General features: G+C 35.1%; 3 protein-coding genes across 5 annotated transcripts; all 3 read right to left on the bottom strand.

Annotated features, from left to right (window-relative positions):
- Window positions 1-249: 249 nt before the first annotated feature.
- On the bottom strand, window positions 250-5446 carry LOC136234843 (vacuolar protein sorting-associated protein 9A-like). Of its 2 annotated transcripts, none has more exons than XM_066024329.1 (6): window positions 5163-5446; window positions 4793-4940; window positions 3329-3499; window positions 1709-1882; window positions 879-1174; window positions 250-740 (listed from the first exon to the last, which is right to left on the bottom strand). In XM_066024329.1, exons 1-5 carry the CDS (start codon window positions 5252-5254, stop codon window positions 971-973), a joined length of 789 nt encoding a protein of 262 aa, XP_065880401.1. In that variant the 5' UTR covers window positions 5255-5446; the 3' UTR covers window positions 250-740; window positions 879-970. The 2 variants fall into 2 exon arrangements, with proteins under 2 accessions (XP_065880401.1, XP_065880402.1); XM_066024330.1 differs by having other exon boundaries at window positions 1709-1953; window positions 3430-3499.
- Window positions 5447-8587: 3141 nt separating this feature from the next.
- Window positions 8588-13696, bottom strand: LOC136235571 (vacuolar protein sorting-associated protein 9A-like). Of its 2 annotated transcripts, XM_066025318.1 has the most exons (6): window positions 13447-13696; window positions 13105-13252; window positions 11614-11784; window positions 9978-10151; window positions 9236-9531; window positions 8588-9135 (listed from the first exon to the last, which is right to left on the bottom strand). In XM_066025318.1, the coding sequence occupies exons 1-5, from the start codon at window positions 13536-13538 to the stop codon at window positions 9328-9330; spliced, it is 789 nt and encodes a 262-aa protein (XP_065881390.1). In that variant the 5' UTR covers window positions 13539-13696; the 3' UTR covers window positions 8588-9135; window positions 9236-9327. The 2 variants fall into 2 exon arrangements, with proteins under 2 accessions (XP_065881390.1, XP_065881392.1); XM_066025320.1 differs by lacking the exon at window positions 11614-11784.
- Window positions 13697-16677: 2981 nt separating this feature from the next.
- On the bottom strand, window positions 16678-23411 carry LOC136235570 (beta-1,3-galactosyltransferase 7). The gene is made up of 11 exons (XM_066025317.1): window positions 22938-23411; window positions 20824-21013; window positions 20677-20735; window positions 19831-20045; window positions 19681-19744; window positions 18040-18112; window positions 17840-17960; window positions 17662-17749; window positions 17443-17568; window positions 17225-17334; window positions 16678-17110 (listed from the first exon to the last, which is right to left on the bottom strand). The coding sequence occupies exons 1-11, from the start codon at window positions 23027-23029 to the stop codon at window positions 16962-16964; spliced, it is 1287 nt and encodes a 428-aa protein (XP_065881389.1). The 5' UTR covers window positions 23030-23411; the 3' UTR covers window positions 16678-16961.
- Between the last annotated feature and the right edge of the window lie 1003 nt (window positions 23412-24414).

Genomic DNA, 24414 nt, shown 5'->3' with positions numbered 1-24414 from the left:
AATCCCAAGGCCACACAAACCTTTAGGTTGGCAGAAGGAGGTGATTTTCCTACTTTCCACCGAAGTTACATTAAATTCATAAATATTTGTTTGTTTTCTTCTTTTTAAGCTCTTGGCTCATATATCTACAGAAGTTCTGCTACTTCAAACTTGAAAGGAGCTAAAAAAAATTTCTTTCTTCCTATAATCTGCACAAAGCAAACATTCACTCAAAAGCTAGAAAATAATTAAAGTAAAAATATTATTCTTTATAAGAATAAAAAGGCACAAAACAACTGTTTATGGCCGACTAGTATCAATGTCTATTGAATTTTACATTCATATTTTTCTTTTTGTTTCTCTCTCTCTAATGGAATCTTCGACCTAAAAAGAATCTAATGTATACACCATGTTTACAAAATAACTAGCAGCTTTAGTTTAACTGCACTAGAATTCAACAGGCTTCCAAGAAGTGAGGAAGATGCATATTTTGAAACTGCTACAGTATGTATTTAACTTCTCTAGCTGGACATGCAATTGGGTAGGAAGTGTTTCCGGACCACAGATGAATATGTTCGATGGAATGTTTCGAGTAAACAATATAACAGATTCTTAAAAGAGAGCACTCCATACAGCTCTATCCCCTTCACCGCACCTATCATGAACATATTTGATCTTTTCTACCGACTTGCAGATTCCGCTGCAGCTCCAGTCAAAAGATGCAATGAACATGTTACCAGCCTGCGACTTCCACTCGCAATCTGCAGCATCAGCAACAGATACAATCATAATAAGACGCAAAAGTTAGAAATAAAAAATAACATTGTTGCAACAGATGGTTACAACTTCAAGTGATCATTGAGATATCCATTCAAGACTTATTCGTGAATCATCGTTACCTGGTAGTGTCCCAAAACACATGTTGCGGTCATCATCGATGTGTTCAACCTCAAGCTCAATCAACTGAGATTGACCCCACATCAGTTGAAAGTCAGGATAGAAGAGCACGAGCAGATTCCATGTTATTTTCAAACTCAGTTTCCTCCAATGCAATGGAACTTGCATTAATGTTCGAGATGAAACACTCTGCAGATAACATATTTGTGAAGAAGTAAGATGCTTCTCCAACTAACCGAGATTGACCCCTATACCGTTGTATGTACAACAAATTTGAGTGGAGTTGAGGAGGGTTTGCCTGCATAATCAGGTGAAACAAAGCAAGTTTGTAAAATATGTATCAAAATCTTAAATGTAATTAAACCAACAGAAACTTAACAAAACATAAAATTAGAGGTCAACAGGCACTAGTTTCAATATGTATCAAAATCTTAAATGTAATTAAACCAACAGAAACTTAAGAAAACATAAAATTAGAGCTCAACAGGCACTAGTTTCAACCTGTAACTTGTAGGTATTTTCCCATGAAAGATGTTTGGCAGAAACTATGCATTTGATCATGCTTATTCATTCTAACAGGATCTTTTCTTAAACAAGAGAAGTTAAGACATCTAGGTAAAAAAAAAAAAAAACAATTGGAGATGATTCAAAATTTAGTTGGAAAGGAAAGTAAAATATTAACATCTTAGCAGAAAAGCAAATAAATCGACTCATAGTCTCATACTTGAAAAGTTTATACATTAACATGAATAACACATTGTATTGCCCTCAAACGATGTTTACAGGCATGAGAACAAGCAAAAAGGAAAAGAAATCATATTAGTGGTCTCACCTTTATAGTTACATAAATTAAGACAGGAAGAAAATCATCAGCTCCAGGGGGATTATCACTTGATGCCATTGACAGCAAAAGGTTATTTATGACCTTGCAACAATTGAGAATGCATACAAGTTTGTCTCTTGGAGCTTTGCACATATTGATCTTCTGCAGTTCTTTCTGGGCATGCTGCCAATACAACAACAACAACAACAACAACAACAGAGCCTTAGTCCCGAAATGATTCGGGGCTGGGCATGCTGCCAATACAGACAGAAAAAACACAGTAAGATTTTAATACGCGCAAAGCTCTTTAAGGCATAGTGAGTCACATAAGTCCACTTTTTCCTCTTATCTAAGTAACAACGTATCAGATTCATAAGAAGATGATGACTAAGTTCTATAAAGTCATAAATATAAAATTATGGATTAAAGGGAGATAAAGACACACATATATAATAGAATGTCAAAAAAGAAAAAAGAAATCATGACACTAACACAACCTGACCAAGGCTGGAGTTTAGGTTATCGAAAACATACACATGGATGCAAACATGTCAAGGATAAAAAGAGGTCTGTGAATTGGATCTCCCTCATGCAGTATATGCTACAAGTATGCCATATAAAACAAGATGAAAACATAATTTGTAGTGGGAGTTATGATTTCGGAAGATTCAAGAGAGCAGTCCATGCCTCATCATGGTGTCAGACTATTTATTTTTTGTTTCAAATCAATGGAAGTATGCCATTCCAGTTAGGAGTTCCTATGGTCGTAGGATCTCCAATCCCAACTGCTAGCTTTTGAGTTGTAGATCTCCTATGACTCGTTAACCGTTACACTGTTGAGATCGGTATATATGAATCAATGAGGTTCACTATTTTAGCTTTGAAGGCATAATTGTCCCTGACCTATCCACTGATTGTATCTTTGACAAAATGCATTGTCATTTGAGATTAAGAATAAGTAACAAAGAATCAAAAGAAGACCATGGGCTTTATAAACAGCCACAACACAAAACTCTATTTAATTTTTTTTTTCCCCAACAGGTAGAAATTATTAAAGTTTTTTCCTTGTTTTCAAAACAAAATTACCAACATGTGTTGAATCAAGCTAAATTAATGTGATTGCATTATTTATTAATCATCCAGAACAATACCTACCCACAATGAAAATATAAGCAAAAGAATTATTTATAACCAACGTCCAAATAAAGTACAATTTGCATTCGTCTCTTATTTGACTTGTATTTTACATTGAAGAACTATTGCATTCAAAAAGAAGTTAAATTTTTCACCAGCTGACAATGATTTTACAAAAGATCATATTCAACATCAACAGCTAAAGTAAAAAGTCCACTTATAGTAAAAAGGTGATGCTATTCAGGATGCACTCTCCAAAGATGCATCATAGCTGGCAAAAAGTTACCCACAAAAACTGTAGATATAAGATAATCTGAATAATATTATAGATCCAAAATTAACATAGCTTTCAAGTAATTACTTTTAAGATTATGTATTGGTAATCACTTGGGCTGCATTATTCATACATGAACTATGATATTCAGACCATTTTTCTTTTAAACAGTGCGAAGGAAGGCAGACAATATTTTGAAAATTGCGAATTGTTTTACCTACCAGCCATGATGTTTCATTTTGAAAGGTTGGCTTAATGTCTAAATTTTCAGGACGAATAAATTGTTGAATCAAAGACATCTTCTCAGAAAGTTGCTCATCACCTTTAACATCATCCGGAAGTGAAGCAAACACATGGGTAAATAACTTTGTCATTACATACTTCTCGATCCCCTGTAAAAGACAGCCAGATATAACAAATTTTAATTGATAACATTATCGTCCATTAATACAATGATGTACTTAATTACTATCTTCCTGCAGGAGTGGAAGGTGGAGAGAGGGGGAGGAACAGAATCTGAAGGAATCAAGATAGGATATAGTAACATGAAAAATCATGCAATTATAGAAGTTGCAACCATTCACAAACCATATAGCTTAAGGAACATCACAATTATAAATAATAATCTCCTGCATCTATGGCTGTCCCTTCTTCTAGTTTAACCTTTTTTCCCCTCCAGCTTGTCGAAAATATGTGTAAACAAGTCACCTTTTTTTATTTATGATTTTGAGGAGAAGAATTTTGTTATCCGAAGGCCATTGGTAATGCAAAAAGTTTCCCAGGATGCGACCAAGTTGAAGAGTTAGAAAATAAGTCAGTAACACATTATCTCATAAACTCGCCCAAGACTCTGAAGGGTTAAACTTGTGCAATTTTTCCTTTATCATATCTAGAGGTGCTGGAATGCCAATAGAAAAGCTACAACTAATGATACCTATTGACAGTAGCAGCAAATCTAAATTCCTTGATGAGTTACGTGTCAGCCTGTCTAGATATGTTGGGGTGTAAATTAAATACTATTGTAGAGTCTAAAGGTCATACAAAATCGGGTAGCCTGATGCTATTCTGTGATCCCTCGGGAAAGATAGACTAAGATGAAGAATATGGAATTGAAGCTGTCACACACTCACAGGTATCATTGATAATACATGTTTCTCCATCCCATAACTTCTTTCATCTGGTTAAAAATTCTACTGATGAAAAATTAGTTGGTGCAGTTATTTCTCTCACAAAATCTGCAGATTACCTTAAGTTCCAAAAATAACCATTCTATCGATTGTGTAATTCACATTGAGGCAACTTTGCAAACCCAACATAAAGAGCATTTTCTGACATCCCATAGTCTAAGCTGGACAAAAACATAAACATTGACAAGGCAACAGTTTGTACCTCGAGTAGCTGCTCAGAACGCATTAACAGCATTAGACAGCAACAGCATATGCAGGAAAGTAGGAAAGCTTAAAGTGCATTGATGATGGTGACAACTTGGTAGATAACACATTCAGTATGCATTATTGAGATCTCTCACGATGCAGCTAAAATTTCCCAGCAATAAGCATTTGGACCATAATTAATATGAAAATCACAACAAATTTGCAAGAAAACTAGGTACCAACAAAAAAAAAAATTATTAACCATCTTTCATAACAAAATTTGACAAGAGATAAAACTGTCGAGTAACTCACTTCACCAGCACTCTCCAGCTCTTCTTCTGAGCAACCAGCCCAAAGCTGATGAGCCTTAAAAGCTGCTTCCATGTTGGCAAGGAACTCCTGAACCAGAGCACTAACCCTTTCTGGATCAGGAGCATTGTTGGAAAATGAGACAATGAAGCTGCCACACACAGACCAAATTCTTATATTAGATTATGATATTTTACAATCAAATTAAACTACGCTCTCAATTGAAAATCCAATGAGCGGCTAATTCGAGGAAAAATGAAAAAAAAAAGAATGACCGGTAGAATCATGGAATTGAAAACCGGCGCAGGCTCAATCACTATAGGAAAAACATATACGATAAATGAATATGGGAATTGCGGTGAAGGAGAGAAACCTCTTGATAGATTTGACAAAATCGGCGGCGGACGGTTGACGCATGCGCTCAAGGAAGTCGTGCAGCCCGAGAAAGACATCAGCGTTCTCCATTCCAGGTGTGATCAAGGTTTTGATGTATTTACTTGAAATTATAGAAAAACAAAAGAAATTTTTGGAGTTGAATTTATGGATGAAGCTGAAGTGAAGAACAAGGAAATCAGTCCACTGAGAGAGAAGATGATTTGTTGCTCAGCATCGAACATTCACGTCATAACTCCCAACGACCAATTTTTCTTTTCTTTCTTCTTTTCTTTTTCCTTTCCTTTTTCTTTCTTAAAATTAAAATTAAGAAATTAGAAAAACCCCTTAAAATAAAAGAAAAAAATTGGGTTAAGGTGCAATTTTACCCCTAACGTCTAAATGATTCAATTTTATTTTTACCGTTGGTAGCTAAGAGTAATCTTACCCCCAACGTTGATAATTTGGATCTATTTAAGACAATCTTATAAAATACAAATATTTTTGTTTCTTATTCTACACCAATTGCATATCAATTCGTTCTAAAAAAAGATTTCATGTTTTTTATAATTTAATAATAGATTTGGACATTAATATTTATAAATTCGGTGAATTTTTTGAATTTTTGTGTCCAATTCGTACAAACGACAGTATATTTTTTATTTATTTTTTTCACATCCAACATATGTTTGTGATTTGTTATTGATAAAATAACGCACGTGTGAAGTATAGATGACAAAATTCATGACCGAGAAAACATTTTGATGAATTATTTCTCAAATTGACCAAATTTATCAACGTTAAGGATAAAATTACTTCTGAACCAAAACATTATGTGTATTTTTTCACCTTAACCAAAAAAAAATTATACAAATAATTTTTTTTATAATTTTATCATTTCGATTCGAAACTCGTCACATAAAACATGAAAGATCCTCAACCAATTAAATTCTTATACAAATAATTAATTTAAAATACCATTTCAACTTATTAAATACTTGCCTTTTCAAAAAAAAAAAAACTTATTAAATACTTGCATATGCTATTTTTAAAAATAATCTAATTAAACTTATAATTTTTTAAAATCGGTTTTTTTTAAATTTAATTATTTTAAATAAAAATAAACATTTTAATTAAATTAAAAATTTATTAAAACCTATCCCCTACAACGGCGATTGGGAGGGGTTTAAATACCGTAATCCTTGGATCCGTCCCGAATCCAGATTAGTCGACCAATGTGGTTCGGAGTACCAGATGGTTTAATAAAAAAAAATTATTAAAACCTTTTTTTTTTAAACACATCGTCTTGTTTTGTAACAAGTTCCTTTCGTAATCTACAGCTTTCCCTTTTGATGTAATTGTTTTTTCTCTTGTTCTCTTGTTAGAAGATGAAGAGAATGAAAAGTGACTATAAAAAACCGCGACTTGAATTATGGCCAACTCGATTAGTGGCGGTGTCTTAGGGTAGATTTTTGTCTCATAGACCAATTGATTATTTAGCGGGAAAATTATAAAACTGGATCAAATGGGAGGCCCATTTACATATTTAACCCATTTACTCATCCTACTACATATCTAGACTGATTTTATATAACTTTCCCATAATACTCCTAACCTTCCCACTTCCCACCACTCGCGAACGGCCGTTCCCCCTCATCTCCTTGCTTATGCGAAAAGTTGCTCCTGCATTAATGATTTCAAGACTTTTGATCTTCCTTTCTTCCTTTAAATTGCACGAAATCTGCACCATTTCATCAAAATCACAATGAATTTCTCTTTTTCTCTCTTCATCTCTTGATTCTACAACTTTCCAACCCTAGAAAACGAAGCCATGGTTTTTCATCTTCATGTTCGTTGCTTGGTTTCTTTCTTCTTGTTACCATCAAAGAAATGGTTTTTCTACGTTATTTCCTTCGTTCTTCCCATGTTATCATATTGTTATTGTCGCTTTTGGGGTGAAAGGAGCGAAAAATGTAAGTATCTGTTTTTTTCTGCGTTTTTTCATGAATACACTTCGTGAATCGATGGTTTCGCGAAGCTTTTGCGAAGAGAACGAGCCTGGAAAGTGACGATCTACTTCGTGAATCGATGATTTCGTGAAGATATGCGAAGAGAAAGAGTCTGAAACGTATGGATCTACCTCGCGAATCGATTAGTTCACGAAGTCTGCGAATAGATCCTCACGTTTCAGACCTCGCAGACTTCGCGAAAAAAATCGATTAGCGAAGTAAAATCACCTCTTTCCCTGAACATTTACATTCACATGCTTCGCTAATCTTCATTTCGCGAAGCCAAAATCGTCTTTTTCCCTGCCTAACACGATTAATTTTTTCTGAAGGTGGTTGAATACGTAACATCCCTTTCTGGAAGGCGACGTACTGGGCTGCATGGGAGATGATTTTCCTTCCTGTATAGGGATTAACTTCCCTCAAGATTGACACATTCACTCCTAAAATGGTTGGTTAGGAGAGGTGTGTCAATCTTGGGGTGCACCATAGGACACGTTCATCCCATGGTGCCAATCTTCAAAGTGAACCTAACTAATCTGGTACCAATTTTAAATCGGATGAGTAATCTTGGTGTGCACCGTAGGACACGTCCATCCCAAAAGGTCTGGAAGTCCAGACCATTTGGGATGAGAAATGGAAGTCCAGACCTTTTGGGATGGATGTGTCTCATGGTGCACACCAAGATTACTCATCCGCTTCAAAATTGGTACCGGATTAGTTAGGTTCACTTTGAAGTGATTTGTTAGGAGTTTATTGTGGCAATATTGTTGTAAATTTTGATAATGTTATGATTTGAATTTTGTTATTATGGCAATCTTGTTGTAAAGTTTGATAATGTTATGATTTTAATGTTAGAATCTGTTGTTGTTTGCCATTTTTTGTTATATACCACTTCGCAAATTAGCTTCAAAACATATCCAGCCTTTGCATATGCGAACTAAATTCATCAAGCAAAACAAACTTCAGCTTCTCAGGCTTCGCATATGTGAACTAAATTCATTAAGCAAATTCAAACATTAGCTTCGCATATGGTCGAATTTGCGAAGTCAGACGGGAGGGAGACAGACGCGCGTAAATATTGAGGGTATTATGGAAAAGTCACACAAAATCAGTATAGATATGTAGTAGGATGAGTAAATGGGTTAAATATGTAAATGGACCTCCCATTTGATCCAGTTTTGTAATTTTCCCTTATTTAGCCAATGAGAAATTTAATGCTTGTGCTTTAGAAATCGGGTAAAGGAATTTTCATTCGTTTTGTAAATTCTAAGTTGCATTAAATTCATAAATATTTGTTTGTTTTCTTCTTTAAAGCTCTTAGCTCATACATCTACAGAAGTTCTGCTACTTCAAACTTGAAAGGAGCTAAAAAAAGAAAATTCTTCCTATAATCTGCACAAAGCAAACATTCACTCAAAAGCTAGAAAATAATTACAGTAACAAATTATAAGAATAAAAAGGCACAAAACAACTGTTTGTGGCCGGGTAGTATCAATGTCTATTGAATTTTACATTCATATTTTTCTTTTATTTTTTTCTCTCTCTCTAATGGAATCTTCTACCTAAAAAGAATCTAATGTATACACCATGTTTACAAAATACTGCAGCTTTAGTTTAACTGCACTAGCCATTGCCCCAGAATCTAACAGGCTTTCCAGAAGTGAGGAAGATGCATATTTTGAAACTGCTACAGTATGCATGTAACTTCTCTAGCTGGACATGCAATTGGGTAGGAAGTGTTTTCGGACCACAGATGAATATGTTCGTTGGAGTGTTTCGAGTAAACAATGTAACAGATTCTTAAAAGAGAGCGCTCCATACAGCTCTATCCCCTTCACTTCACCTATCATGAACATATTTGATCGTGAACATATTTGATCTTTTCTACCGACTTGCAGATTCTGCTGCAGCTCCAGTCAAAAGATGCAATGCACACGTTACCAGCCTGCGACTTCCACTCACAATCTGCAGCATCAGCGACAGATACAATGACAATAAGACGCAAAAGTTAGAAATCAACAATAACATTGCAACCGAGGGTTACAACTTCATGAATCATCTTTACCTGGTGGTGTCCCAGAAAACATGTTGTGGTCATCATCGATGTGTTCAACCTCAAGCCCGATCAACCGAGATTGACCCCACATCAGTTGAAAGTCAAGATAGAAGAGCACGAGCAGATTCCATGTTCTTTTCAAACTCAGTTTCCTCCAATGAAATGGAACTTGCATTAATGTTCGAGATGAAACACTCTGCAGATAACATATTTGTGAAGAAGTAAGATGCTTCTCCAACTAACCGAGATTGACCCCTATACCGTTGTATGTACAACAAATTTGAGTGGAGTTGAGGAGGGTTTGCCTGCATAATCAGGTGAAACAAAGCAAGTTTGTGAAATATGTATCAAAATCTTAAATGTAATTAAACCAACAGAAACTTAAGAAAGCATAAAATTAGAGCTCAACGGGCACTAGTTTCAACCTGTAACTTGTAGGTATTTTCCCACGAAAGATGTTAGGCAGAAACTGTGCATTTGATCATGCTTATTCATTCTAACAGGATCGTTTCTTAAACACGAGAAGTTAAGACATCTAGGTAAAAATAATACAATTGGAGATGATTCAAAATTTAGTTGGAAAGGAAAGTAAAATATTAACATCTTAGCAGAAAAGCAAATAAATCGACTCATAGTCTCATACTTGAAAAGTTTATACATTAACATGAATAACACATTGTATTGTTCTCAAACGACGTTTACGGGCATGCGAACAAGCAAAAGGGAAAAGAAATCATATTAGTGGTCTCACCTTTATAGTTACATAAATTAAGACAGGAAGAAAATCATCAGCTCCAGGGGGATTATGACTTGATGCCATTGACAGCAACAGGTTATTTATGACCTTGCAACAATTGAGAATGCATGCAAGTTTGTCTCTTGGAGCTTTGCACATATTGATCTTCTGCAGTTCTTTCTGGGCAAGCTACCAACACAGACAGAAAAAAGCACAGTAAGATTTTAATACACAACAAAGCTCTTAAACGCATAGTGAGTTTTTCCTCTTATCTAAGTAACATATCAGATTCATAAGAAGATGATGACTAAGTTCTATAAAGTCATAAATATAAAATTATGGATTAAAGGGAGATAAAGGGCACATATATAATAGAATGTCGAAAAAGAAAAAAGAAATCATAACACTGACACAACCTGACCAAGGGTGGAGTTTAGGTTATCGAAAACATACACATGGATGCAAACATGTCAAGGATAAACAAAAAGGTCTGTGAATTGGATCTCCCTCATGCAGTCTATGCTACAAGAGTGCCATATACAATAAGATGAGACATAATTTGTAGTGGGAGTTATGATTTCGGAAGATATAAGAGAACAATCCTTACCTCATCATGGTGCATCTAAAAGTTCCTAAAAGGCCAAAACATGCATACAAGTATATCAATTCAACTAAAATTACAGTGTCAGACTATTTATTTGGTTGCTACACTCTCAATGGGTTCTATATCTACGAAATTTTTCTTTTAGTTTTTGTTTCAAATCAATGGAAGTATGCAATTCCAGTTAGGAGTTTCTATGGCCTTAGGATCTCCAATCGCAATTGCTAGCTTTTGAGTTGTAGCTCTCCTAAGACTCGTTAACCGTTACACCGTTTAGATCGGTTTAATGAATCAATGAGGTTAACTAATTTAGCTTTGAAGGTATAATTGTCCCTGACCTACACACTGATTTTATTTGACAAAATGCATTGTCATTTGAGATTAAGACCAAATAACACAGAAATCATAAGGAAACCATGGGCTTTAACAGACACAAAATGGAAATCATTATGGTGCAATGATACATATATGTAAAAAAAAAAAAAAGGCTCTTCCCTATAGGTAGAAATTATTTAAGATTTTTTCCTTGTTTACAAAACAAATTTAACATGTATTGAATCAAAGTTAAACTTATGTGTGATTGCATTATTTATTGATCATCCACAACAATACCTAGCCAACTATGAAAATATAAGTAAGCAAAAGAATTATTTACAACCAACATCCAACTAAAGTTCAATTTGCATTTGTCTCTTATTTGATTCGTATTTTACATTGAAGAACAAGAATCTAGAGCATTATATTGCATTCAAAATGAAGTCAAAATTTTCACCAGCGGATAATGACTATACATGATGGCAGATGCACTCTCCAAAGATGCATCATAGCTGGCAAAAAGTTACCCACAAAACTGTAGATAAAAGACAATTTGAAAAATATTATAAATCTAAAATTAGCATAGCTTTCAAGTAATTACTTTTAAGATTATGTATTGGTAATTACTTCGGCTGCATTAGTTATACATGAACTATGATACTGAGACCATTTTTATTTTAAACCGTGCGAAGGAAGGCAGACAATATTTTGAAAATTGCGAATTGTTTTACCTACCAGCCATGATGTTTCATTTTGAAAGATTGGCTTAATGTCTAAATTTTCGGGACGAATAAATTGTTGAATCAAAGACATCTTCTCAGAAAGTTGCTCATCACCTTTAACATCATCCGGAAGTGAAGCAAATACATGGGTAAATAACTTTGTCATTACATACTTCTCGATCCCCTGTATGTAAAAGACAGCCAGATGTAACAAATTTTAATTAATAAGAATATCATCTATTAATACCATGATGTAATTACTATCTTCCCCCAGGAATGGAAGGTGGAGAGAGGGGGAGGAACAGAAGCTGAAGGAATCAAGATAGGAAATAGTAACATGAAAAATCATGCAATTATAGAAGTTGCAACCATTCACAAACCATATAGTTTAAGGAACATCGCAATTTTAAATAATAAGCTCCTGCATCTATGGCTTTCCCTTCTTCTTGTTTAACTTTTTTTTCCCATCTTGTCTGAAATATGTGCAAAGAAGTCACTTCTTTTTTTATTTATGATTTTGAGGAGATTGGTAACGCCAAAGCTTCCCTAGACGCAACCAAGTTGAAGAGTTAGAAAATAAGTCAGTAACACAGTATCTCATAAACTCACCCAAGACTCTGAAGGGTTAAACTTGTGCAATTTTTCCTTTATCATATCTAGAGGTGCTGGAATGCCAATAGAAAAGCTACAACTAATGATACCTCTTGACAGTAGCAGCATATCTAAATTCCTTGAAGAGTTGCATGTCAACCTGTCTAGATATGTTGGGGTGTAAATTATATACTATTGTAGAGTCTAAAGCTCATACAAAATTGGGCAGCCTGACGCTATCCTGCGATCCATCAGGAAAGATAGACCTAAGATGAAGAATGGAATTGATGCTGTCACAGACTCACAGGTATCATTGATAATGCATGTTTCTCCATCCCATAACTTCTTTCATCTTGTTAAAATTCTACTAATGAAAATTAGTTGGTACAGTTATTTCTCTCACAAAATATGCACATTACCTTAACTTCCAAAAATAACCCTTCTACCGAAAGAAGTAGCTCGCCCGGTACTACTAGGTACTTGACCGGTACTACTAGGTACTTGTGTAATTCACATTGAGGCAACTTTGCGAACCCAACATAAAGATCATTTTCTGACATCCCAAAGTCTAAGCTGGACAAAAACATAAAACAATGACAAGGCAACAGTTTGTACCTTGAGTAGCTGCTCAGAACGCATTAGCAGCATTAGACAGCAACATCATATGCAGGAAAGTAGGAAAGCTTAAAGTGCATTGATGATTATGGTTACAATTTGGTAGATAACACATTCATTATGCATTCTTGGGATCTCTCACAATGATGCTAAAATTTTCCACAAATAAGAATTTGAATCATAGTTAATATGAAAAACACAGCAAATTTGCAAGAACACTCGGTAACAAAAAAGCAAAATTATCAACCATCTTTCATAACATAATTTGATAAGAGATAAAACGGTCAGAGTAACTCACTTCACCAGCACTCTCCAGCTCTTCTTCTGAGCAGCCAACCCAAAGCTTATGAGCCCTAAAAGCTGCTTCCATGTTGACAAAGAACTCCTGTACCCGAGCACTATCCCTTTCTGGATCAGGAGCAATGTTGGAAAATGAGACGATGAACCTGCCACACAGAGACCAAATTCTTATATTAGATTATGAGATTTTACAATCAAATTCCCCTGAATATAAACTACGCTCTCAATTGAAAATCCAATGAGCGGCTAACATGAAATAGAAAACCGGCGTAGGTCCGATTACTAGAGGAAAAAACACATACGATAAATGAATATGGAAATTGCGGTGAAGGGGAGAAACCTTTTGAGAGATTTGACAAAATCGGCGGCGGACGGTTGACGCATGCGCTCAAGGAAGTCGCGCAGGCGGAGGAAGATATCAGCGTTCTCCATTCCACCACCACCGTGTGATTGAAATTAAAGAAAAAAGAATTGATGAGTTGAATTTATGGCTGAAGCTGATTTGAAGAACAAGGAAGTCAGTCCACTGAGAAAGATGATGATTTGTTTCTCAATATCGAACATTCACCTCATAATTCTCAACGATCAGTTTTTTCATTTTATTTTGGCTTAATACTATGCGGCACCTCAACTTGTAACATTTTGTCAATTAGCCCTTTTGACTCATTGAACAGTAGATCTTTCCATGGATCGGTTCGGCTCAGACCTAACGGACTTTTATATTAAAACACTCAGTGTAAGTCTAGTCTAACTTGTTATTAATTTAGACGGGCCGGGTTTAAATATCAAATCTCAAACGCAATCAAAATAAATCCATTTAAAAATAAAGGGTTAAGTGAAAAAATGGAATAAGTTCAGGGGCCACGAAAATATTAAGCCTTTTCTTTTTAAAAGAATAATGAAATAAATTACAGAAATATTTTGATGTGGTTAGGTAAGAGCAATTTTAACAATTTTAGCTCTAGCAATATTGTAAATGCATTATAAATTTAGAGTGAAAAAATAAATGGATGACTAAAAATAAAACTAAATTTTAAATTTATGGATAAAAGTTAAAACTTACTAAAAAAAATATGGGATAATTTTTAATTAAACTTGTGGTTATAAGTTTTTGCAGATCGGTATGTTTTTTTATTTATAAATCAAACCATGTGGTTTGCGCCGTTAGCATAATCAAGGAAAATGCCTTAACTCCGTTAAATGGGTGACGTGAGAGACCCATTAATAAAATCAAGCAAATGTCTTAACTCTGTTAAAAGGCAAAGTAATTTCGGGAAAAAAAATTTAATTATTTTGACTTTTTTCTTCTTCCTTTTACTAGATTTCCAACATTTTCTCAAATTTTCCAGAATTCTGAAAATTCTAGAAAATACTACAATTTCCAGCATAATAAAGTTCGCTGGATTCTGGAATTTCCATAATGTTGGGATTCCAAAAAAAAAGGAAGAAGGATGAGGAGAAAGAAAAGTAAAAAAAAATATCAAAAAATAATTTTTTTTTCTAAAATTACCTCTGCCTTTTAATAAAAGACCGTTGCCTTGATTTTGTTAACGATGTAAACCATATGGTTTGATTTGTAAACGGAAAAAATCATAGATACTAATCTGAAAAATCATAAAACCATATAGTTCAATTTGAAATTATCCCTAAAAAAATTATCAGCGTTTTATGGATAAAACTGAAGTACAATATTAATAACTTTACAAAAAAGCTATAAGTACAATGTATAAGTGTAAGTTTTCTGGGTCTGAATGTATAGAATGTTGTAGCGATACATCAATAACGATATTGTTTCCCATTGATATGTATTGCTTATTTTTTTGAGTTTTAATTCAAAAATTTATTTATACAAATGTAAACAGATTATGAGCATTGATTTCCAATTAATTTAATTGATATACAGAACTTCATGTTCATTTGAGTATGTTTCATTATTCAGGTAAAAAATAGAAATTCATTCCAAGAAGAAAGCAAAAAGCCACATTTAATTAAAAAAAACATCTAAACAACAATATGAAGACACAAAAATAATCAAATCTGTCATCTGAAAAGAAATCCAGTGTCATAATTGATTAAGACCTATGTCATCTAAAACAAGTTAAAACGACAGAATTTTTGCAAATACCAATATGTCAATCTATCATATATCGCCTTGACGTTTTTAATTATTATGATGTCGTGCGATGACTAATAATAAATAAGCTGTCATCATAACACGCGTAATATGGCAGCCTACAAATAGGCTTATGTCATATGACGTGCCTTCACATGACAGAACCCAACCGTCGTCTGAAGATCCATCAGACTGCAGAGAGCCCCGTGATAGTTTTATTTCTTGCGGGACGACGGTTTTGAACCATCGCCTGAATAGCTTTTCGGCGTAGTGTCTGGACTTGAGTCTCTTTGTGATGCGGCGAGCAACATTGCATTAGGATCGGTCACGAGGTTTCGAGTTGTTTTGGACTTCTCAATCATATCATCCTCGAGATCATGGATTTCAAGGTCTTGCATGTTCTTTTCAAGATTATTTCTTCTTCCCCCCGTGTGATCAACTACATTTTTTATATCCTCTGATCAAGGAGTGGAGTGGATTTCTTTCCACTAACAGTTGTTTGTCCATGGGTTTGAAAAATGTTTTAAGCTGCTCGGATTGAAGATCTGGAGGTCATGGAGTGGGATCCATGCTCACCGCACCAAATGTCAGATCTAGTCCAACTATCGAGTTGACTTTCTTGGATATTCGTTATCTGTGCTTGGGAGGGTTTCTGGGTACACTCGGATGTCAAAGTTAGTATAACCAATCAGAGTAAAGAATGTGGAATTTCATATAATAAAGAGAGAGAAAGTAGACAATACCTATTTATAAACTTCTACGAATATAAAAGTACCGCTCTACCTTTGGACTAAACGGCAGAACGGTTTCTACCATGTTGGGTTTTGTGGGCTTATTAGAGTTTGATGAACTTTAAAAAATGAATTGAGCCTTTATTTAGACGTGGTCTGAAATAAGTGTTATTTAATTCTTTTGAACTCTCAAAAATAAAAGTCCATGTTGTGTTTAAATAAGATAAAGTATCAAAATACCTCAATAGCTATAAATTTAGAGAAATTATTATTAACATCATAAATGGTATAGTTCGATTTAGAGCAATTATTATTGACATTGGTATGTTGAGAAACTATCGTTGACAAATTGGACCAATTTAGACATCATTAACAGAACCTGTAATCGGTCATGAATCTCATTATTTTATTCCACATGTACCATACTATCCGTCACTAACAAATCAAACACACATGTACACATATATCGTGTGCGTGTCATTTATCTGAATTCTTATCACGTGTTCGACGAAAAAACAAACAAAAAAGAAAGAAATATTTTTGTTGAACTTTAAACGTTTCATTCCAAAACTTATTTTGAAATCATAAAAAACGTAAAATCCAATTAAATAATCTGCTAAAATTGAAAGGACCCAAAACCTCTGCTAAAATTCCTTCTTTTTTTCTTTTTCTTTTTCTTTTTATAATCTGCACAAAGCAAACATTCATTCAAAAGCTAGAAAATAACTACAGTAAAAAAAACATTTTATAACAGTAAAAAAAAAAAAAAAGCCATGTCTGAGTAGTATCCATGTCTATTGAATTTTACATTCATATTTTTTTCTCTCTCTCTGTCTCTGTCTCTAAAGGAGTCTTCTACCTAAAATATCTAATGTATACACCATGTTTATAACTTATAACTACCATCTTTAATCTTCTACCTTAAGTATTGTTCGTTCATTGTTCGTGGTGTTCGTATTGTTCGTTCGATCGTATTCGTATGTTTCTGAGTAGAAACAATGTAACAGATTCTTAAAAGAGAGCACTCCATACAGCTCCATCCCCTTCACCACACCTATCATGAACAAATTTGATCTTTTCCACAGACTTGCAGATTCCGCTGCAGCTCCAATCAAAAGATGCAATGCACACGTTACCAGCCTGCGCCTTCCACTCGCAATCTGCAGCATCAGCGACAGATACAATGGCATAAGTCGCAGAAGTTAGAAGGATTGTTACAACTTCAAGTGATAATTGAATTCCATTCAAGACTTGTTTGTCGCGAACAATGTTACCTGGTGGTGTCCCGCAACACATGTTGCGGTCATCGATGTGTTCAACCTCAAGCCCGATCAACCACGCTCCAAGCGACACATCTTCGTTAGCATATTTATGCAATATTGGCCTGCATATGAATCAACATCATAAATACTGAAAATGCTCGAAATGCTGCAAATTGCCTAATGTACTTCAGCCAAAATAAAGGAACAAAAGAGAGATCAAATATCCTTACTGATTTGTGGATATATAATGGGCCAGATCCCTCGATATCGCATATATTTGTCCAGTAGCATGTTGGAAATATTTGTTTCCATCCTCACCGAATTTCCAATATTCGGGTTCATGATACTTGACATTCCTAAATAACAGAAAAGTTCAGCAAGAAACATTCGTCACCACTTTGACAAAGCAAATGAACATGTATACTCTTATCAGATTTTTCGCCAATTACTTTTGAGCAAGAACGGGTCCGGACTTCATACATCCGATATACACCCTAGGTTTCGAACGATGGCGAGCAAGCGTGGCAGCTAGTGTACCTACATAATAAAAACACACGAAAAATGATAAGCTTTGTTCTTCTGCGATAGTAATGAAAACGTTTTGATGATCTAGGAGACTGTGCCTACCGAGATTAACATGGACATCATCATCCACCTTGATATAGAATTCTGCATCCCACCGTGCAACAGCAGTGGAAAAGAAAATCTTCGTCTTTGCAGACAGTTCATGGTATCCCTCGACATGCTCCTAAAAAAACAATCTTGACGTCACGGTCCTTATGTATTTTACTCGAATATATACAGAAAGATTGAGTATGTCGCCTCACCAGCCTAAGAAAATCCATATGTTGAGCATCTTCTGAATCAATTGCTCTATCTAAAATGCTATTGGATGTTGCACTGGAAAATCAAATGCATATAACGAGGTTAGTCCCCATAAAATTAGACCGGATAAAGCTGAAAACGTAAACACGTATGAAAATTAACTACAAGCAAAATCTTCAATTCAAAAGAGCTATATCATTAAAAGGATCAAGACAAGTATCTTTTCTGTTTCTTCCTTGCTACTTTCAATGATTATGCGGATGCCAAGTGCTTTTTAGTGACCAACAATGTCTATTGATTCTACGTACTAAATAGTATTTTAATGTCCCTAATTTCAAAGGTCGAAAAAAGAAGTACAAGCTTAAACCAAAATGTGCAACTATCAGCACAGAAAAGAAGCTGCTAAATGAGGAAATGCTAGGAATTTCATAAAGTCCCGCTATTTTTTTGTAGGTCACAATTCACAAGGATCTATAGTTACTAAAGGTGCATGCGCACTAAGGCGCAAAGGGGTCCTAGAGCCCTGGCGCAGGTGCAGTCGAGTTGACCAATAGCTACTTCTCATCAAAAGTCTCCGACGCCCAAGTTCATCAATAATCACTCACCTCATCTCCAACATCATCAAATTCTTCTTCCACGATCTGATCCTTATCATCCTCATCATACAAAGAAGAATTCGATCCTTGTCATCCTCATTATTGTTATCTACAAACTCAATTTCCAATTGTGTATTTGCGTCTCTTCAAAGTCTTCTTTTTTATGTTTAGTTTGGACACTAGATGCGTCTAATCCAATGGTGGAGATTAAAATCCTAAAAATATCCTAGTCGTGTCTCTTGTAACCACAGCCAGGCACACAAAGGCGTGCCTTGGTGACATTGCACGCCTTTGGGGGTGCTAAGGCGCTTGGCTAAGTACCTTGTGAGCCTGGAGCCTTAGGCGTGCCAAACAACTATCAAGGATCTAAGGGAGAGATCAAGATTTTGTTCTTCTAAATGCAGATGCAGCACTTGTTTGTTTAATGGCAGTAGATTTCAAGTGTTTGCAAAATGAATAGATTAACTTTGCAATTTATCCATGCTGGGGGTGGCAATTTCGAACTCCGCTCATAAAGATAATACAACTGGCACGACCCTTTGACATAATTATCATTTTTTGATGCACTTCTATCATATATAATCGCATAAAATATATAAATAACATAACAATATTATGACACACCAACCGGAATTCCCACCCCTAATACGTCCATTGTGATTGTACTAGAACAGAATGCATCAAAGCATATTTGGCAGTAGATTAAAGTGTTTGCAAAATGAATAGATTAACTTTGCAATTCATTCGTGCTAGGGGTGGCAATTTCCAACACGATTCATAAAGAGAATCCAGCCGACACGATCCATGGTAGGGGTGTTAATCTATCATTTTTTGATGCATTTTTATCATATATAATCTCATAGAATATATAGAAACATAGCACGATTATGACACGCCAACCTGAATTCTCACCCCTAATATGTGCATTGTGATTGTACTAGAACAGAATGCATCAAGCATATTTCAAATAAATGTAATGGAGAAAGTTCTATTCCTCTTTCACACTTAAGTTTCTTGTATCAACAAAAATGGAGAAAAGAAATTCACCTATGACCAATCATGAACCGGATGATAATCCCCTTCTCACGCTCCAATTGAAGAAGCTTTTCCCCTAATGAAGAACAATAACCACTTCAAAACACTTTGGAACATGATCAACAAAGTAATAGCCGAAAAAGAAATCACAATGGGACTCACCTTGAGGCATCCAAGTCCCTCTGACTGAATCACGCCGCTTTCTGCTGCTAAAAGCTGTATTAATCCCAATAACCATAAAAACTTTCTGCTTGGATGGTTTTTCACGAGTCATGGTGGACGACAATGCGGTGATGCCGGTAACTGTGCTCACCTCCGGCGGACTCCGAGTTGCATCTAACTCCCTCCGAAGCATAGAAATTGACTTGTCTAGCGTCCTGGAAGGCGGAAGGAGTCCAGAAAGGTGAACAAAAATGTTACATGACTCAAACAAGAAAACTCAAATTAAGCAAAATGACAGTGTAAATCACACCGACAGTCGCTTAAGTTTGGACAAACGCCAATAATGTCACAAAAGTTGATTTTGTACTAATAAAATAGTTAAACTTTGCATTTTGTACTAATAAAGTTATTTTAAATATTTGGGGTTGCTTGCGTGGAGATACTCTAAAGAACATAATCTAATAAAATGGAGTTTATTATAATGATGATGTGTCGATGATGTGGAATGAGTATTAAACTCTTTATAGTATATAACTACTAAATTTACCCTTAGTAAATTCAACCAAACCACATAATGTGTACTAATTTACTACCACTTGCCAAATGGGTGTCAAGTGGCAGTAAATTAATACATATGTGGTCTTGATTGAACTTACTAAACGTTCTAGTAAGCATTTTCGGGGAGAATTTAGTCAGAAAATTTTCGAAGTGACTTTATTGGTATAAACTGCAAAAATGAATTATTTTATTGATACAAAATGAACTTTTGTGGCGGACACTTAAGAGACCGTCGGTAAAATTTACCCCAACATTACAAAGGAGAAACAGAGCTGAATTGGAACTCACTGAACTGCTTGGTGGGTTTTCAAAACTTCACCCATTACATCTTTATCGTGCGGAGGTTTCTAATATATAATCCAAAGCAAACGAAACTCAGAACCCAAAACTCAGATGAACAAACACCAAAAAATCAAAAGAGATAAAAGAAGAAACCTGTGTTTGAGACTGAGACTGAGACCGAGACCGAGACTGAGACTGATATTGAGATTGCAATTGAGATTGTGATTGAGATTGAGATTGAGATTGAGATTGAGATTGAGATTCGTCCGAGACAACCCGCAACTCCGACTCCTCTCGCCGCTGCGCGATAAGTGGACTGTTGGTTTCAAGTGGCTCCCACGCCCTGTAAAACGAGATTCATGAAAACGAAAACCTTGATTCATCAAAAGAGGAAAATGCACAAAATCTGTTGGATGTTATGCCTTCTTACCCAAAAGTTAACTCAAAAGACGAGTTTTCGCTTTTCCATTTATCAACCGAACACTCACCCGTCCCAAAACTCATAAGAGAGAAAAAAAAAAAAAAAGTGGCAGAACCAGAGCCAAATATTCGGGGGATAAAAATTGAGTACGAAAAAAAGATTTTTTTGGGATTAAAAATCAGAAAAGACTGGAATATTCGTTGCCAATTCCGTCTGTTACATCAATTTGTCACAGATTTTGAATGTTTATATTTAACGATGGATATTTTGTCGGTAAATGAAATTATTGATATTTTTTCCTTGGAGTCGGGGCCTCCGAGACCCCAGTAGTTCCGCCCCTCTAAAAAACCCACAATCTTCCCCACACTTGTTAACTAAACACTCCCAACGTGGGAAAATCCAACAATCTCCCCCACATACATCAGCCAAAGTAGGAACAGAACCTCCATATATAGGGCTGATGTTATAACCATGAGCACATTATTTGATGCTATTGGGTCTTTGTCATACAAAACTAGTTCAAAAATGACGTTTCTCTCTCACACTTATCAAGCAAACACTCCCCTCTTCCAAAACTGATGTAGAAAAATACAACAAAATCTACTATAAAAACGAAGAAATGGAGGTTTCTTCCTCATGTTTATCAACTAAACACTCACCTTCCACAACCGATATGGAAAAACGTAACAATCTCCCCCACATTTATCAAACTAAACACTCGCTTTTCCATATTCGACGTGGAAAAAACCAAACATGTCCCCCTCGTACATCAAACCGAAGTTGAAACAGAAGCAACATCCCTAATAGGGTGGAGAGTTGTAAGCATGAGCAAATATTGAATGCTTTGGGTCTTATTAGCTAAAACTAGCTCAAAGGATGAGCTTTCTCTTTCACATTTATCAACCAAACACTCATCATTCCACAACCGATATAGAAAAATCCAACAAAAAACCGTAAAATTGAAGTTTCTTCTTCACATTTATCAACTAAACACTCGTCATTCCACAACCGATATAGAAAAATCCAACAAAAACCGCAAAAATGAAGAAATTAAGGTTTCTTCTTCACATTTATCAACTAAACACTCGTCACTCCACAACCGATATAGAAAAATCCAACAAAAAACCGTAAAATCGACGAAACTGAGGTTTCTTCTTCACATTTATCAACTAAACACTAGTCATTCCACAACCAATATAGAAAAAACCAACAAAAAACCGTAAAATTGAAGAAATTGAGGTTTCTTCTTCACATTTATCAACTAAACACTCATCACTCCACAACCGATATAGAAAAATCCAACAAAAAACCGTAAAATCGAAGAAATTGAGGTTTCTTCTTCACATATATCAACTAAACACTCATCATTCCACAACCAATATGGAAAACCCAACAAACTCTACTACATTTATTAACAAAACACTCGTCTTTTCATACCGACGTGGATAAACCTAACAATCTCCCCCACATTCCTCAGGCCAAGGTTGGAATAGCAACAACCTCCTTAATAAGATGGAAATGTTGCAACCATGAACAGAATATTGGATGCTATAGGATCTTATATCACCCATAGCTCAAAAATGAAGTCTCTACATCACATTTATCAATCATAACGATCAGTTTAGTCCAAATCAAATTTTACATATCAATTAAGCTATTAAGTTCGAAAAATTTAACAAATTAGCCTAAATACAATCAACTTTAATAATAAAAAAATTGTCAAAATTTACAACTTGCAAACTGAGTTCATACCTAAAATTAAAACCCCCTTTTCACAAAACACAACAAAATACACAGTAAAAACGAAGAAATTGAATGAACAGACTACAAAAAAGGAAAGACGAACCTGTTAGAGTAAAGAATTCCAAGAGCAAAACAAAACGCGCAAATAAAAGGAATCCATCTGATTGAGATTTTAGGAGTGCCTCGGCTCTTCATCGTCGACGTCGTCGGCGTCAACGGCAAAAGAAGAAAAAGGAGGAGGAGCCTTATGAGGCAGCAAAAAAAGATGCTACGAAATCGATGAGAATGTTTGAGACCGTTGATTCCCCCTTTATACGAAAATTCGAAATCAAAAAAGCCAATGAAGAAAAAGTTTGATCAAAATACCAGTCAAAGTTAGGAAAAAATTAAAAAGGGCGACTTCGCCGTCGTAATGGTTACGGCGTGGAAATCACGTCGAAACCTCTTTATTCTCTGTTGTGTCTCTCTCTATCTACGCCATGAGTCAAGGCGTGTTTGGTTCATAAAAATTGAGTGATGGATGGATTAAAGACTGTGTCTGTCTGTCGTCGAGCTCGAAGAAAACACCAGACCAGTCAGTGCTTTGCGGACATTTTTATGTCCTAAACCATTTGTTTATGGTATTCCTATAATCTTGGGTTTTCAATTTTTAGTTTAAATATAGATTTGAAATTTGTGTAGGTTACTTTTCTTAATTTAGTAATTTATGTGTTTATTTTAACTAATTTTGAGTTTGTATAATACTTGAATTGAAGTTCATTGATTGTTGAGATAAATGAAAATTAATTTTTGGAACCTTCTTTGTAGTCCAACCATTTATTATGGTAAGAATCTTACCTAAAAGAGTATGTTCATTGAATTTTTAAGTTTCAAAAGCATTACTTTTTGTACTTTTATAGATTTTACTTTTTTATAACATGTTCAAATTAAGTAAACATTAATTCTCCTATTTATTGAAATAAAATACCATATGTTCATAATTTAATTATCTTGGTAAGTTAAATTGAAAATGGTTATATAATTTGAGAATAACATGAGAGAAGTTGGAAGTTTTGAATGCAGAAAGAGTCTCGTTCACACTCCACGGTTCAACAACCGAAGCTTCAGATAGACTCTCTCAAAACCTATAAAAGTACCCCAATGTAGCACCATGCTCATCTCGGATGACGAACCCATAACAATTATGCCTAAATCAATGAAGTAGGTAGTATCCATATTTACCTTGACTTGGTTGAGAGGAGGCGAGATCCGGTGTGCATCGCAAGAATTGGAAGGATTAGTTTGCATGGGCGTGGGGTGGGAAGCTTAGGTAGCAAGGTATTGAAAATAGAAGCTCGTGGAGTGTATAACGTTGACAGAAGCTTGGAAAGGAGGATGGTGCCAAACATGGTCATTTTTATGCCGCTAAATACCTCATAAAATCATGCAAGTATTCTCAACAATAGAATCATGTCCAATAGAAATGTTGCTTTGTATGAAGAAGAAATAGAATCATGTCGAATACAATATGAAAGAAAAAATGAAAAATAATCATTGACATCAACAGGTAAATCTTGATCTGGGCCAAATTTAACCAAATA

This window comes from Euphorbia lathyris, chromosome 7 (assembly GCF_963576675.1).
Source record: "Euphorbia lathyris chromosome 7, ddEupLath1.1, whole genome shotgun sequence".
In the NCBI taxonomy this organism is placed as follows: domain Eukaryota; kingdom Viridiplantae; phylum Streptophyta; class Magnoliopsida; order Malpighiales; family Euphorbiaceae; genus Euphorbia; species Euphorbia lathyris.
Note: the sequence above shows the minus strand (reverse complement) of the source record. Positions and strands in the feature narration are given on the sequence as shown.

What these genes read in the sequence shown, in the direction of transcription:
- LOC136235571 (XM_066025318.1), bottom strand. Translation starts at nt 13,538, where the DNA reads ATGGAGAACGCTGATATCTTCCTCCGCCTGCGCGACTTCCTTGAGCGC. An exon ending in AGCTGGAGAGTGCTGGTGAA is followed by an intron (nt 11,785 to 13,104) that starts GTGAGTTACTCT and finishes TTTTACATACAG; the next exon opens with GGGATCGAGAAGTATGTAAT. An exon ending in AAAATGAAACATCATGGCTG is followed by an intron (nt 10,152 to 11,613) that starts GTAGGTAAAACA and finishes CTGTGTTGGTAG; the next exon opens with CTTGCCCAGAAAGAACTGCA.
- LOC136235570 (XM_066025317.1), bottom strand. Translation starts at nt 23,029, where the DNA reads ATGAAGAGCCGAGGCACTCCTAAAATCTCAATCAGATGGATTCCTTTT. An exon ending in AAAACCCACCAAGCAGTTCA is followed by an intron (nt 20,046 to 20,676) that starts GTGAGTTCCAAT and finishes TCCGCCTTCCAG; the next exon opens with GACGCTAGACAAGTCAATTT. An exon ending in CATTATATATCCACAAATCA is followed by an intron (nt 17,335 to 17,442) that starts GTAAGGATATTT and finishes ATTCATATGCAG; the next exon opens with GCCAATATTGCATAAATATG.
- LOC136234843 (XM_066024329.1), bottom strand. Translation starts at nt 5,254, where the DNA reads ATGGAGAACGCTGATGTCTTTCTCGGGCTGCACGACTTCCTTGAGCGC. An exon ending in AGCTGGAGAGTGCTGGTGAA is followed by an intron (nt 3,500 to 4,792) that starts GTGAGTTACTCG and finishes TGTCTTTTACAG; the next exon opens with GGGATCGAGAAGTATGTAAT. An exon ending in AAAATGAAACATCATGGCTG is followed by an intron (nt 1,883 to 3,328) that starts GTAGGTAAAACA and finishes TTGTATTGGCAG; the next exon opens with CATGCCCAGAAAGAACTGCA.